The following is a 15,866-nucleotide window of genomic DNA, read 5'->3' on the forward strand; positions in this document are numbered from 1 at the left end:
CTAGAATTTGATTAATAAAGATTGCCTTACCCGAGTACTTTTGCGACATTTCGTTGTTTGGTTGGACGGTGTTGTCATGTAGTTTGTAAACGGATCCAGGACTGATACCGTTTGTTTGAATGTGTCCATTGGTGTTACGTTCTACATCCAAATGCTGAGGAATGTTTCCAACCTCAGCTGTAGAGATATGGGAAAACACGTTTTTTGTTTTATTGGCATCGTCCTGCACCTCTACTACTGGCTTAGCAGTTCTTTCTATTTCCGGACTCACGATACACATGTCAAACATTGTAGCAACTGATATCATGGCAAGGAAGAAACAACACACACATCTGGAACAAAATAGAAAGGTCGCTGACATATAGAAATCTAAGACACGATACATATTGAGATATAGCTCACGTCGAAAACCTGAATTAGTGCAACTGGAATTAGCACAACTTGAGTTAGTTGAATTAGCATACCACGAATCAGAGCACCACGATTTAGTGCAACTCGAATTAGCATACCACGAGTTAAAGCAACACAATATATTACAAGTCGAATAATTGCAACTCGAATCAATGCAACAAGAATTAACACAACATAATTTGGATAACTCGAATGAGCACAACTTACATTAGTATAACTCGATTTATTGAAACTCCAATTATGTCAATTCGAATAAACACAACTTGACTTATTGCAACTCGATTAGAACAACTCGAAGTAGCAAGCGACGATTTAGTGCAATTCAAATTAGCAAAACAAGAACTAGTGCAACACGAATTAGTGCAACTCGAACTAGCACAATACAAATTAGCGCACCTTTAATTATACAAACTTCTACATGTAGTGCAACTCATATTAGTGCGACTCAAATTAGTTCATCTCGAATAAGCGCCACCCAAAGTATTGCAACTCGATTAGCACAACTCAAACTAGCACAATACGAATTAGTACAAACATAAACTAGTGCGACTCGAATTAGTGCGAAACAAATAAGTGCAACTTGAATTAGAAAAATATGAATTAGTGAAACACAATTTAGCCCAAAATCAATTGAGGCAACTCGAATTAGCACATGACAGTCTAGTGCATCTCAAATCAGCAAAATACGAATCAGCAAAACACGAATAAGCATAACTCAAATCAACTCGTTATCGAATTTTATATTTCTTCCTTTCCGTTTATTTATTCATTCATTTGACACTATTTACTTTAACGTTATTATCTTTTTGAAATGTTTCTATTTTTTTAATATTTTTTTCTTCCATAATATATATAATGTTCAGGATCAAGTAGCTAAGATCATTAATGATTAATAATAATAATTGGTCATACATAGCTGCGATAGCCGGTGTGTCATATTCAATTTCTCTTTGACATTGGAGATGGTTGATGTTGGGTGGTTCATTCAGGGGAATAAAAGCAACCACTGTAAAGAAAACATGTTATTATACACCTGAACATTCACAACAGTATCGCTGAGTAATTATACATCAGTATTAAATGTAGTCAGTTATGATATCCTGATTTGAACTATACGTATAAGTGATTGTCTAAATTGCGAATTAGTTCATACTCCATGTTCATGGTATTAGCTCAAGGTGAATGCCTTCTTCAATCTTCTCCCTCCACAAAGGAAATTTGGAACTACACTTTGCTATAAAATTATAGTTTAAGTATAAATATTAGAAGCCAAATATTGTAAATTATTAACGCTTAACACTACATGTTTACCTTCCGTATTACGTAAGCTTTGCCCTTCAGTACCATTGCAGTGGACGAGATGGCCATAGTGCGGAGTAAAAGGTTTATTTCTTGGTTTTCTGATTCTGTGGTAATATTTTTTTTCTAGGAGAGCGTGTTAGATAAGTCCCTGTCTAAAATAATTATGTGAGACATGTGAGGATTATATCCATCATTGAGCTATGTCATATCGTTCAATTATTGTTAACTCGATCATGCAAGTTATTTCGCAAGTTCTTTTAAGACCGTGTTTGATCGTCGTATCTTCACACTCGGTAACAGTATATCCGATGTCTGATAGCTCTTTATCGTTAATTGTGAAATAGAAAGACAGGTATGCGTCACTTTGTTTAAACAACGATAACGACGTGGTTGGATTCCTATGTAGTTGATAACGCCCTCCTCTGGGTTTAGTTTATCAAGAAAATATGATCAAATAGGTATGTTTAGGAGGCACGGTAGTCTAGCGGTATGACGCCGGGCTCGTGATCGAAAGGTTGCGGGTTCGAGTCACGGCACGGCATTGAGTTGTTCCTTTGAGCAAGATACTCTACTCTGCTTGTTCCAGTCTACTCAGCTGTAAATGAGTACGTGGTTGGTCAGTGCTAGAATTGTAGAATGCAATATGTGAGCGCCGAAGTGGCAGCACCGGCTGTATGCTCCCCAGGGAGTTGAGAAAGATATTGTCTGGTTGCAATGGCTCTATAACCACGGATAATACATTTGTGAACCGCTTTGAAACGACCAACGAACTAGGTTGTGATAAAGCGGTATATAAGATCCTCGAATTATTATTATTATTATTATTATTATTATTATTATTATCATTTAATCATATTTTCCCTTTAAAGTGCGTTCTGTCATGATTTTTTTTTTATCTTACTGCAGGCAATTTTGATTCTAAAACCAATATGTTATAAATTACAAATATCAGAGATTTAAGAAATATCTTCTGCACCCTTATTTAGCTGATCAAACTTAAGTAGTACACTCTTTTTCCTTACTTACGCTCATCGGCGTGTTATAACATTGCAGTGACACTCCTCTATGGAGACATTTGTTTGGAATTGCGGTAATTCGCACGTGACATTATGGTTCCTGAGAAATAATTTATGTGTATTGATTGTTTTGATTGCACGAATTATATACATATTACGAATTGTTGATACATATTTTGCTAATAGCTATGTATCGCTTTCAGTTTAACCTTTGTTAGCTATCATGACCGAGATGTTACTGAAGTTAAGAATTTGGGTCAGTGTTGGGTGGTAGAATATTTAATTACTGGTGTACATTGAGTCATGTTTTACATATTGTGTCAAGGTAGCATATGAAATTGTGTTTGTAATAGAGACTGGCTCATCTGTTGAAATGCAGAAAATGCAAATTAAATTAAAAAGGAAAAAAATTAGTTCTAATTACATAGTATAGTGGTCGTGTTTCAGTTTCAGTGTTTCAGCTTCTGTCATCAATATTATTGGCAGTTTTAACGGAAAAAAACTTTGTAGGTTTAGCATTAGAAGAAATAAAGCCACAAAAATTGGCTACAACTTGTATCATATCGAATGAAAACGAATTATATCGTTAGTATTCATATCAATTACAAGCATAAGCCTGAGGTTAACCATACTAATAAAACGTGATCCGTTGTAGAGAAGGCAATGTGAATTATACGTACTTGCATTGGTGAGATTGTACACGTCAGAATCAGTACAGATCCTCGGAACACACATTCCTATAGACATGCCAAATAACGGCTCCATGTTGCCCTATTAATTAATCATGAGAAAAACATAAAATAGAATGATAGGACGATATTCATATATATTTCATTGATAAGAACTTATTACGAATCGAGACAATATTAAAACATAACCAGTGTTGAGTTTAGAAAAGACAATTCAAAGTCTAGTGATGGAATTAGATGTTCATTCGGATAACATTTATCCTGCTGGTTTTTATCCGAGTAAGATATTGATAAATTACTGTACATAATTTTTGTCGCCTGTCATGTATACTCTCGCTTCGGGATGCTGAAAAAAGAGGTAGATCCCCGTCTACCTCGGTTAATGTCAACGAATATGACGCCATCTTGATTTATTCAATACAGCACTTCCAGTATTGGCGTGACGTCACTGAATCGCTATACAACGTGAGTCAGTTATCATAACAAATGGCAACTTTACGTCCGTCACAGAATATACGAGCATTCAGTACAGCTGGTAAAGACAGCAGTGGAAACGAATACTTACGGCGACACAGAAGGTTGTTGCAAATGGGGTTCCTTTCTCTATCTCAGGTTGTACAGCTAAACACTGATCAAATGATCCCCTCATATGCGTGTTTCCGGTTAAAATGCCAGAAGGGGGCTTTCCCCAGGCGTCAATCACTTAAAGAAAAGGAAAGTAATTTAAATAATAATGTTACGATCACATTATTTCATATCAATAGCATTTTTGTTGTTGTTGTTGTTATAACACACAAGGAAAACAATACACTTAATGCACAGGTATGAACGCGATAATCATCCAAGCATTTTATGTATTGAGCATTTTGTGATTTCGTACTTATATTGAAAGAAAATGCTGAATTTAACCAAACTAGTTATTAACATTTGTACAATATACTAATAAAAACGAAAACTAGCACCTGAAACCGGAACACTGTATAAAAGCACATGCCAGGAAAATAAACATGTTCATTACGTATATTGGTCGCCTTCGTCTTCCAAAGTACATGGTAAAAGGCACAACCGCAGATCCCCTGCATGGGTCCCCACATAAGTCGCTTCTTATGAATATGACGCCAATTTGATTTATACAATACACCACTTCCAGTATTGGCGTGACGTCACTGAATTGCTATACAACTTGCGTTAGTTATCATATCCAGAAAACTTGATTGCCGCATGTAGTAGGGATTGTTTTATAACATAACCTACCTCCTAGACTACTTGTCAATAGTTAGTCAAACTCGATTTATATATATCAGAGATGTCATTATTTTCCTAGCATACTCTTGAGTACCAAATCAAATGCGACAAGTGAATACCGATGTTAAGCGAAACAGGGCTGATGCTACAAAGAAAGGGAACGTTCTTAACTGGAAGTCGAAATCCTGCCGCTTACCGTACAGTTAAGTAGTGAGCCGTCCCTTAAGTAGAATGTAAATATCGAAAAAGCGGCTAAAGTGGAAAGCTCTGTGGTGTCGTTGCTTCGAAATCTGGAGGGTATAAACGATCGATATGAGGTCAAGGGTTTTCTTGTTATTCAAATAAAGTACCTCGTCGATATTATAAAATTTGACTGTCCCTGTCTTCGGTCAACAGAGGGGCACAGTTATTCTAATGGGAATGTCTACAGTCTGCTGGAAAATCTTGCCACTCAATCATTCTCATCATATCGCCTTAGCATAGTTCATTTTGGCTTTTGTTGTATTTTCCTAAAACATGGTCTTAATTAGTTAACAATCATATATCGTCGTAGGCGTTGCTTCAGTTTGGTTTTAGGAAAGGTAGTCCAAAGGGTCGAAATGAAAAACATTTTGTATGAATTTATTCCATTTTTTTAGTGAAAGTCGTTGAATACTAGTGAGCAAATGTCGAATTATAATTAAACTAGCGCAAAACACACCGTCTATGCAACTACCAATACAGTAGATGTAGGTGTTATTTCGACATGTTTAATAACTACTTATTATCACGTGAATACACCACTGACGTCATATTTTGTAAGTGGCTTTGCATATAAAGGAATTAATAAAGGATACTGCTATATTTTATAAAGATTCTTAGGACCACGAAAATATTATATGTATATTTAGGAATTTAACGACAATACTATATTGATCTTTCTGATCTTGTTCCATTATCACCGATTTTAGTTATGATTATTTGTCAGCGTTGGTGTCGTATTTTTATGTTCATCGAATATTGGAAACAAAATCAAAGCCAGGCTTAAAAGAAACATGCATAAAACGAGTCATGATAGCTGCTGTGACTCTATCTATAAAGTTATAAGTGCGTAATATGCAAACAAATATCGCCCGCATTTGGGTTAATGCTTCCCTTCCGCCTTTTGAAATACATAAAAAAATGATCTATGTCAAAAATAAATGTATCTGTACCTAAACTATCATATGTTTTGGTATCTTAATACAACACAACAAAGTACGGTATCACCTGGTACCGTACTTCACATTATATGGTCACATCACCTCACAGGAGGCAGAGATAAAGTCACTCAGTGCACCCTTTTATCTATTATTAATATTATTTATTTTTGGACGTGCTGATAATGGAACCTTTACACCAAAAGAAAAGAAACGTTGATTTGTATCTTTAGGTAAAGCAAATACGTAAATATCACTAAATGTCGTCAGCACGGGTCAACAGATACCATTATTTTTGAGAAGAGCTTACTTATATCACATTATCATAAGGTTGTTTGTAACGCGTGGTAAGGAAACATTCATTTATCGGATGCGCAATGCTACACTCTTCAATTTTTAATATATTTACAAATTGTGTTGCACATTTGGCTATTCCGATACATTAAAGAAATATACCGTCTTGAATGTTGTTACCTTCGTTACCATGACAATGATACGCCTCCGTGATTGTTGATGTACCGATGTAAGTGAAAGTTGTTAAAGTTTTATGACAAATTCACTATATTGTGGGCGTTTATTTTAAAAAACTGCATTTACTTTTGGTTTTGCTAGACATTACCTTCATAATCTCATCATTTCAACCTTATACAATGAACACACACACGAATAAACACCTACATATTTAAGTCTTGCTCTACCCTATGTCTATCAGAAACTTACTTTTTAAAGCCCAAGTTTTCTGTTCTTTCACTTCTGCAACAAGAACATCCAAAGCTGCACTGCACCCGGAGCTTAACGAACTGAAGTCCATGGAGTTCAAGCTACCCCCCGATAATGCACCTGTTAAAAAAGACAGCGCGCCACCATCTATGTTTAAACCTTGAAGTAACAACTTAAGACTCTGCTCGTCCAACGTTGATAACATCTTTAGCAAGTCGGCTATATCTCCGGTTGGAGGTTTGACATTTTCCCCACCATCACCTACTGAATCGTGCAATGCTTGTAAAAATGTCAGTGCATCGCCATATTGTGAGGAATTCAGTTGATCTATGTTTAAATCACGAAGTAGTAACTTCAGACTTTGTTCGTCCATCTTTGACAGCATATTGAACAGGTCGTTTATATTTCCGTTGGGAAGTTTTGAATATCCCCAAGAGGTTAAGCTGTATAAACCTTTCAAAACAATCAGTACATTGCTAATTTGTGAAGGATCCGACATATCTATATTTGCCCCTTGAAAAATAGTCGTCAGACTCTTCTCGTCCATTGTTGGGGCTAGGGACATCGTATTTAGCAAATCTTCCAAAGTAATAGCGTCAGGAAACAGTTTCAGTGCCTGTTGTAAGAAATCTAGCAACTCGTGGGAAGTTAATGGCGGTGCATTCGTCGATTGTCCTCCGTGTACTTCAGCAGCACAAAAAAGCACTAGAAGAATCGAAACCAATGCCATGGTTTTCTTCATGATAGTGGCTACGATCGCTGTGGTTGTTACTACTTCAACTGTCGTAGATATGTAACAGCCATCAAATACTCGCCGCGAACACTGTCACGCTACTCAATATAGTACACTGTCTGTTGGGTTGAACCTTCATTAGAACATTAAAAGAATACAAAGTTCGTTTCATACAAAATTTCTATTACAATAATAAATTTGTGATTATCTATTTCCAATTTATTAAACTTATATTTGTATGATACTACACCCTGTGCTTCACATTTCAACCATAACTAAACCATGAAACTTCAATATTTACCTGGTTAGTGAGTTTGTAGTGGGAGAAAACAAAATTCTGTCGCATGTTTTTGCCATAAGGGATATATCAACTGATGTTTACGTGTTCCACTTACGACCAATTATGCAGTGTTTCAGCAATTTTAATCTCAATTTATTAATACAACAAAAAGTTTGATTCGTTGGGTCGAGGGTATTATGACAGCAAAGGTACACAATTGTTATATGTAAATTGATGCAACATATATATGTATTAACAAATACATGGCAAAGGTATTTCATGAGAGCATTCCCATTATCAGAATAGGTTTAAAAATTCAAATGTTATCCCGGAAAGAGGTAATGTCAACTGCAGCGTAATGTTGTATCAAGCTACCAGGCTGTGCATTTTAAGAGAGTAACATGTTACACACCGTGACAAGACCAGTTTGGACACGATTTTAAGATGTAATGCGTCGACAATAATTTATTGACAAGATTACTCTTCGTTATTAATGGTATGACTACCTATCGTCATTATCACACTGCCGCAAGGTACATTAATGTTCTCCGTCATTTGGCCATTAGGAGATAATGCAGGTAGATGCTTATATGTTATTTCTCAAATGTTACAGTAACAAGGACAACAATTTATTATTGGTGCCGTTATTTAAGTCTTCTGTGGCATTTTAACAACGTCGGGGAAGCATTTCAAAGAATTAAAAATAAGCAAATCTAAATCATCACTTATTAAATACATCTTAGTAAAGATCTACGTCCTGTAAACATCTGAAATAGAAATTACTTTGGGTTCAAGAGGGCATTTACAATCGAGGGACCAATATAGTCATTGTCATGTATAGACAAACTTGTTGATATATCAGAAGACGTTTTTGAAGAAATTGGAAAGATTTATTTTATTACGGGTCCTGGTAAGTTCTTTGATAAAATTAATCTTCGAACGAAACATGTCGACAAGGAAAGAAACACATTGTCCCATCCATCTGTTATTTTGATGGAAAAAAATCCGAGCAAGCTTAACAAAAAGTTGTCAACAAGGACTGCTTATGATTTCATCCCCCACATATCTCCAGAAACATAGGTTGAATATTTTAAGACTGTTTCATGCCTAGGGGTGTAGGATTGGGAAATTCCACCCGGAGGGTTTTTTGGTAAATTCTGAGTCTTACTCGCTCCAACTACCAGAAAAAAACTCAGAAACCATGAAACTGCGTTTGGACTGGCTACCAGTTTGAAATGTCAAGTTTCCCCTCAGATTTTTTGACGAAAAAGAATTTGTCAGCGAGATTCAGTATACCCCATATTTGCAAAAAGAGTTTTCGCAGAAAGATTTAACTCATCTTTCTAAAGTTATCGGTAAATATAGCTTAAACGAATTTAATGCGTCGCCTTTTCCGCATAGTGGCATCGGAGTTTTTCTAGATTCTCGACGTAACGTTATTGTTAAGTCATTGTGACGTCACATTACATAAAATGGGGTGTAAGATTAAATAGAATCTTCCCCTCCTTGAGGGTATGACAGAGAAATATCCTATCCGAGGGCTGATGTTTTTTGGTGGCTCTGTCGAGGGTTAGACAAACAAAATCAGTTTCTCCGTTACACCCTAAAGGTAGGGGAAGATTACTTTTCCCCATCGTATTATTTCAGGCACAGCTCCACCGACAGTAGTCTGTCATGTTTCTAAACAAAAACACATGTGTGGTATGACTATCGTCACTCACTTTTGGTGACGTCACAATTACTGGTGACACATTATGACGTCACAATTGAACACGTGCTAATCGGCACGAGGCTATCTCCCTCTAGGGGTTGACTTATAGAATCTCCCTACCTTGAGGGTGTGACAGAGAAATCTCAAACCCGAGGGATGATGTTTTTTTGGTTGTCTAACCCGAGGCTCTGTCGAGGGTTAGACAACAAAAATAATCACCCCGAGGGTTGGGCATTTCTCTGTTACACCCTCAAGGTAGGGATGATTATTTTTCTCCCATCTTATTATTTTAGTGATAGCTCCACCGACAGTGGTCTGTCATGTTTGTAAACAAAAACACATGTGGGGCATGCATATCGTCATTCACTTTTGATGACGTCACAATTACCGATGACGCTTTTTATGACGTCACAATTGAACACGTGCTAATCGGCACAAGGCTATCTCCCCCTAGGGGGTGACTAATAGAATCATTCACCCCGTTGGGGGTGAGATAGGAGAATCTCAACCCGAGGGGGAAGATTCTTAAGTTGCCAAACACGAGGCTTTGCCGATGTTTGGCAACTTAAGAATCTTTCCCCGAAGGTTGAGATTCCCCTATCTCACCCACAAGGGGTGAATGATTCTTTTTCTCTTACCCTGTTCTACCATTTTGTATCATATACACAATGTAATGATACGTTACATGCTAAATTCAGGGTTGACGTGACGTTGATGGATTGTTGACGTGACGTCATTGTATTGTTGAAGTGACGTCATGCCATTGTTTTGAAAAGGGGAATCCCCCGTCTCAACCCTAGGGTGAGACAAGGAAATCTCACACCGGTAAAAGTGCAGATACACCTGTCCAGGGTAAGAGGAAAGCTTTTCTTGCATACTAGACCGAGATATCCGCCTTTCCGGTGGTGCTAGAAAATTCAATCCGACCAACGGGTCTAGATCGCTAACACGTCGTGGCGTCATTTTATGACGTTTTGGGGTTAGTTAGGGTCATTGACGTCACTAACAATTGCCATCCGGGCTTCATATCCAAATGAGAAATGTGCGGACAGTTTACAACTTTACTAGAAGAGTAACTGTTTTTACGGGTTTTAGGTGATAAGCAATAAATAGAATCCATCCCTGATGTGAGGTAAGGATAAGGTTATTCAAACTCTCGGGATAACATATTGAGCAAAAGACCCTCGGCAAAGCCTCGGGTCTCCTGCTCAATATTTTATCTCTTGGATTTGAATAACCTTATCCTTACTCAAATCAGGGATGGATTCTATTAATCTTTCCTGGCCAAAACGGTAGACGCCTGTGAAGGGTGGGAGAAAAGTTGATCCTTCCCGGCTAGAACGGGATACACACCTGTAAAGGGTGACAATTAAGCTAATCCTTCACGGCTACAACGGGAGACACACCTGTGAAGGATGGGAGAAAAGAATATCTGACACCGGGAAAAGTGTGGATACACGAGTCCAGGGTAAGAGATACACGAGACCAGGGTATTAGATACACGAGACCAGGGTAAAAGATAAACGAGACCAGGGTAAGAGATACACGAGTCCAGGGTAAGAGATACACCAGTCCAGGGTAAGACCAGGGTCAGAGATGCATGAGAGATACACGAGACCAGGGTATAAGATACACGAGACCAAGGTAAGAGATACACGAGTCCAGGGTAAGAGATACACCAGTCCAGGGTAAGAGATACACGAGACCAGGGTAAGAGATACACGAGTCCAGGGTAAGAGATACACGAGACCAGGGTAAGAGATACACGAGTCCAGGGTAAGAGATACACGAGTCCAGGGTAAGAGATGCATGAGACCAGGGTAAGAGATATACGAAACCAGGGTAAGAGATACACGAGTCCAGGGTAAGAGATACACGAGTCCAGGGTCAGAGATGCATGAGACCAGGGTAAGAGATATACGAAACCAGGGTAAGAGATACACGAGTCCAGGGAAAGAGATACACGAGTCCAGGGTAAGAGATACACGAGACCAGGGTAAGAGATACACGAGTCCAGGGTAAGAGAAGAAAATTGTAAATTGCTTTATTACCCCGGAAAGCTTTATATTACACCCACGGAAATGAGAGAAATAATGGTCTTGGATTTGTCCATCTGTTCAGAATGCAGTGAGGCGTTAGAAAAGGAAAACAAACTTGAAACATGCCTTTGGAATGACGGTTCCATCTTAGAAGTGAAAATAGAGCAAAACACACACGCATAGATATGTCGTCCAGGTAACAGTGACGTAGTATTAAGTTCGTGATAAGCTTCCTTGTTTGTTTAGATTTGTATTATGTTTCCAACAAAAAAACTTAAATATGTAATGAAAATGGCTTACTCTGGCTAGATAGGGTGATATATATAATCGTGTATACATGTCTATAAAATTCGTGTATCAGCCTTTGTGATTTCGGGAAATTGGGAATACAGTGGCTCATAAAATCAAACCGTAAGATTACAATGCACAGCTCTATCAAAAAACATTTAGTTTTGTTTGGTATAATGCTGTATGTTAAATTACAACGGAAACATAGCAAAATTGTAATGCAGATGTGGTAAATACGTAAAAACAACCATATTACAAACAGGCAAACAACTTGTTTTCATTTTTCAGGGATATGAATAATACCATGCTCAGATATGAAAATAATGAAAACATACATACACAAATATGTACTAAAGTTTATCAAGATATACATGTAAAGTAACTAGAAAATGAAATCAATTTGATACCTGACACAAGGGCAAAATAAAAATAAAGAGAAATTTTAAAAGGATGCGGTCTTTGTATCGGTGAAAACTCTGCTTGATTATAGTCTTTGGTAGTTTAGATGCTAACATCTCTCTGTTATCCTGTTTTTGTAATCGAAATACAAAGAGAATGTCCGTGCGCTCGGTTTTGGCTTAGGTCGGTCAAACATATGAATTTTACGTAATACGTGATTTGTGGTGAAAATCATTTTGATTGTAAGCTGAGAAAGTCATACAATATCTTATTAGTGTGTTATCGAACATCTATCAACGTTCGCCATATGGGTATTTTCTTCTTAATCATTGAGGGAAAAAAATCTTCAGATCATATTTTGATCTCAAAAAGGCAGTTCAAGTTACCGCTACCCTATATAAAAATCGCCTGATGGCATTTTTTTTATATAAACTGGATTGAAAGAATATGTGTTTCTCTTTCTTAAACAATGAAAAAATCTAGGGGAAGGAGTGAGGGCACTGTTCTTCTTTTTGCAGTTTTGTATTATTTATCAACTTTTGCAGGGGGGGGGGGAATCAAATGGGTTTCAGCTGATATTGCTAATGAGCAACAAACTAATTTATAATTTCCTACCTTGTCACATATTATTTCAAGTTGATCATTTCTTAAAAAATGTTCTGTAAACAATATGTATTTAGTTTATGGACACATTTTTCACAAGCATCATAATTCTTTAAATTCAATAAAAATGTGTAACACTAGATCTATAAGAATTTGAACGTGGTTTAAAAATCCTTAATGTACATGTATTTACATCTCATTTTCGATTTATTCAAGTGATCACATTTTGAAATAAATCCGTAAATGAATCTTTTAATATCAATTTTGAATAAATGATAAATTAGAGATGTTATAGAACTCCGCCTAATTAGACACTCTTAAGGTAGATAGCCCCGTCACTTTTCTACTCTATACGTTCCTAGTCCTGAAATATTTTTTTCCTGTACATTATTTGTCATCTCCTCGGTAATCTTACGAAGACACTAACACATGTTTGCTGCGTGATAAGAGCGTAGCTCTGTGGCGCCGAAGGCCTCCGTACGAAGCTCTTTAATGGTTACACATGCGTGTAACACACACTTACTGTTGCATGCGCGACAATCGCGCGCAGACAATTTCCCTGTCGGCGGCCCCAGTCAAGTGTCTTTTTGATATAGATTGTTTGTTGTCGTCTGGTGAAAATGGCGAAAAATGGCAGATTTGAGGATGTTTCTGAGCAAGATTTGGAATTGCTTATGGAAAATAGGGACTCTCTTAGTACAAAACACGTCATTAAGGGAGCTGTGAATATTTTGGATAAATATTGTTCAGAGAAAGGTGTTATGATCGACGAAAGCTGCAGTAATGAAGAATTTATCCTAACTCGCACAATTCAGGAAGTTTCCTAAATAGAGAGTCAGGTAATAAATCATTTGTTTCATTGGTACTGGGGAAACAGTCAAATCCTTGACCCTCGGTAGCAGGGTTGTGTTTCAACCCATACATGGTCATCTTCATATAATGAAAAAATGCCCATGTTTAATAACTTGTTTATTTAGATAAAAATTAATATGCATTCTGAGTGAAAGAAATCTATCACATACATTTTGAAACTAGCAGGCATGAAACGCTTACTATGACGTCACAAGCACGTCACACGCCATTGGCCTTCATCAGTTATTTCCGGAAGGATGAAAAATAACCGGAAAATCTTGGAATTGATGGCCGTACATTTATCTCTTTGTCGGTGCTTCATGACTTTTTTAATTTCAGTTTTTGCCACAGGCACAAACAGTAAAAACGCGGATGTTTTCTGAAGATCCTTTTTTGTCATCAACCAGGTTCTGTTAATATTTCTACTGGAAGATATTTTCAAAAAGAGCTGGATTAAACCAATAGGTCAACGTGTACATTTATTTTTCATCGTCTAAACTTTCATCAGCTTTTGATTTCCATTTGTTGAGAATATGACCGAAATAATTAACATTTTTGAAAGTCTGGTTATAGTCTTTACATAATTCATGTATGCATCACCATTCATAAAAGAAACAATGGATGATTTATTTATGTCGAAATCAACAATAATTGTCCAGACAACGAACCTCAACGCAATTTTCAGCAACGTATTACTTTTTCACATCGCGTGCTGATTTATAACTAGTTACAGACAGAAACTGTTAAATTTGATTTGGCATCATTACCTATCAAACCTCAGTGACAGTTACAAAATTTGAAATTCAATCCGGTGTTTCAGGATGGAACAGGAATTCTAAAACTTCAAAGTATTACAATTTTTTTTTTTTTTTTAATTTCGTTTTTAATTAACATCCCTATACATTTACTTTTATAGACTTATCGACAAATATGTAAGATGCATTTTTTTTTCTACAGCAATTACCAAACAGTTTTTCCCACCTTATTTCAATCATTCTTTTTGTGACCTGACGGAAGTACGCAGATGATTCAATTCTTAATGTGGGAGGAAGCCGGAGTATCCGGAGAGAACCCGCGTGGTCGGGCAGGTAACCGGGATTGAATCCGGCCATCCTGGTGAAGACGAGCGCGCTATCCACTGCGTCACCCGACCCATCAAATACGTTACGCACAAGAACAAATATCTACTTTAGCTTTGAAAATGGCGTCATTGATGCAAAAATTATATTGTGAATACATTTTTACCAATCATCAACGATACAAAAAAATCTGCATACGAGAGACCGGGGCAAGTTCGACCACCCTTGATATTTTTGTTTTTGAGCTAATATTTACAACTTTAAAGATCTTAGCAGTTTAGTTGGCTGGGCATTTACACGAAAAAATGGCTGAGAAACTCTATTGTAAAATTACTAAACAGGAGAACATTACTTTTGAGAGGGTAGAAAGAAAATCATGATCTCGCTTCTTGTTATGCGAACTTTCTGTAACCGGAATTGCTATTTTTTTAACTGTCAAACGTCACACTGACAGCATTAAATGATGTACATAAAAGCTAAGCCAAGCACTCACTGCCATATTGCTGTACGATAAGAATTTATTGAAGTATCAATTTGGGCCCGGACAGTTTCGGCCAATGATACCGTGGCAAGTTCGGCCCATGTAACACGTACAAAGTCGTACAATTTGCGGCAAAATCTGACGTTGCATGGTTTATAATTAAGCTGATTCCAATGGGGCCGAACTTACCCGAATGTCTGTCCGAACTTATCCCATGCGGGGCTCGTTCGGCCATCCGACAGGAAATATTAAATAATATTCAAAAAAGGACGTGCTGCCATACGTCCCAGAACGGAATAAAAAGGGCCGAATTTGCCCCGATCTCCCCTATTGTTATGTCGGTCTTAATCTCATTAGAGTTTATGTTTTATTGTTATCCCTCGACTAGCCGACTTTAAATAGATTTTCTCTTGCCTCATTCTGAAAGCAGTAGTATCTCATTCTGAATCAGTAAATATCAGAGATCAACAAAAGTTTCGCTCTTTTAAGGCTTTGCCTTTTCATATTATGTTTATTTTATTAATTTATCCAGTAGAAATAAAATCCCTTTTTTTTCTTTTATGTTGAATAAAAAAAAAAAAAAATAGAATTGATGTAGATATCATTTGATGAATATTGATAAATCAATGTGTTACTCTCTACACAAACAATGTACGTATTAAAAGTGACGCAACGTTTCAAGACCGACTGTTCCTTTTGTCAAGCTATGAAATAGCGTTGGATATGCAGCACAAGCATATTCATAATTTGACAAAGGGAATGACGAATATTATTGGGCCTTTTCGTGCGATAAAGGTCCGGAGATCGTGTCCCTGTGGCGGAGATTGTGTTGCGAAGTAA

The 15,866-nt window shown here is 37.0% G+C and overlaps 1 protein-coding gene across 2 annotated transcripts in view; it reads right to left on the minus strand.

Annotated features, from left to right (window-relative positions):
- The window catches only part of LOC110458113 (nose resistant to fluoxetine protein 6-like), a 31,810-nt gene extending 24,517 nt beyond the window's left edge, over window positions 1–7,293 (minus strand). For both annotated transcript variants that reach the window (XM_021509801.1, XM_021509729.1), the window contains exons 1-5: window positions 6,562–7,293; window positions 3,984–4,120; window positions 3,410–3,500; window positions 1,324–1,417; window positions 31–332 (exon numbers count right to left, since the gene is read on the minus strand). In XM_021509801.1, the coding sequence (XP_021365476.1) occupies window positions 31–332; window positions 1,324–1,417; window positions 3,410–3,500; window positions 3,984–4,120; window positions 6,562–7,291 (1,354 nt within the window). In that variant the 5' untranslated portion in view covers window positions 7,292–7,293. The remainder of the gene's footprint in view (window positions 1–30; window positions 333–1,323; window positions 1,418–3,409; window positions 3,501–3,983; window positions 4,121–6,561) is intronic.
- Window positions 7,294–15,866: the final 8,573 nt, after the last annotated feature.

Source organism: Mizuhopecten yessoensis, unplaced genomic scaffold (assembly GCF_002113885.1).
Source record: "Mizuhopecten yessoensis strain PY_sf001 unplaced genomic scaffold, ASM211388v2 scaffold179, whole genome shotgun sequence".
NCBI classification, from domain to species: domain Eukaryota; kingdom Metazoa; phylum Mollusca; class Bivalvia; order Pectinida; family Pectinidae; genus Mizuhopecten; species Mizuhopecten yessoensis.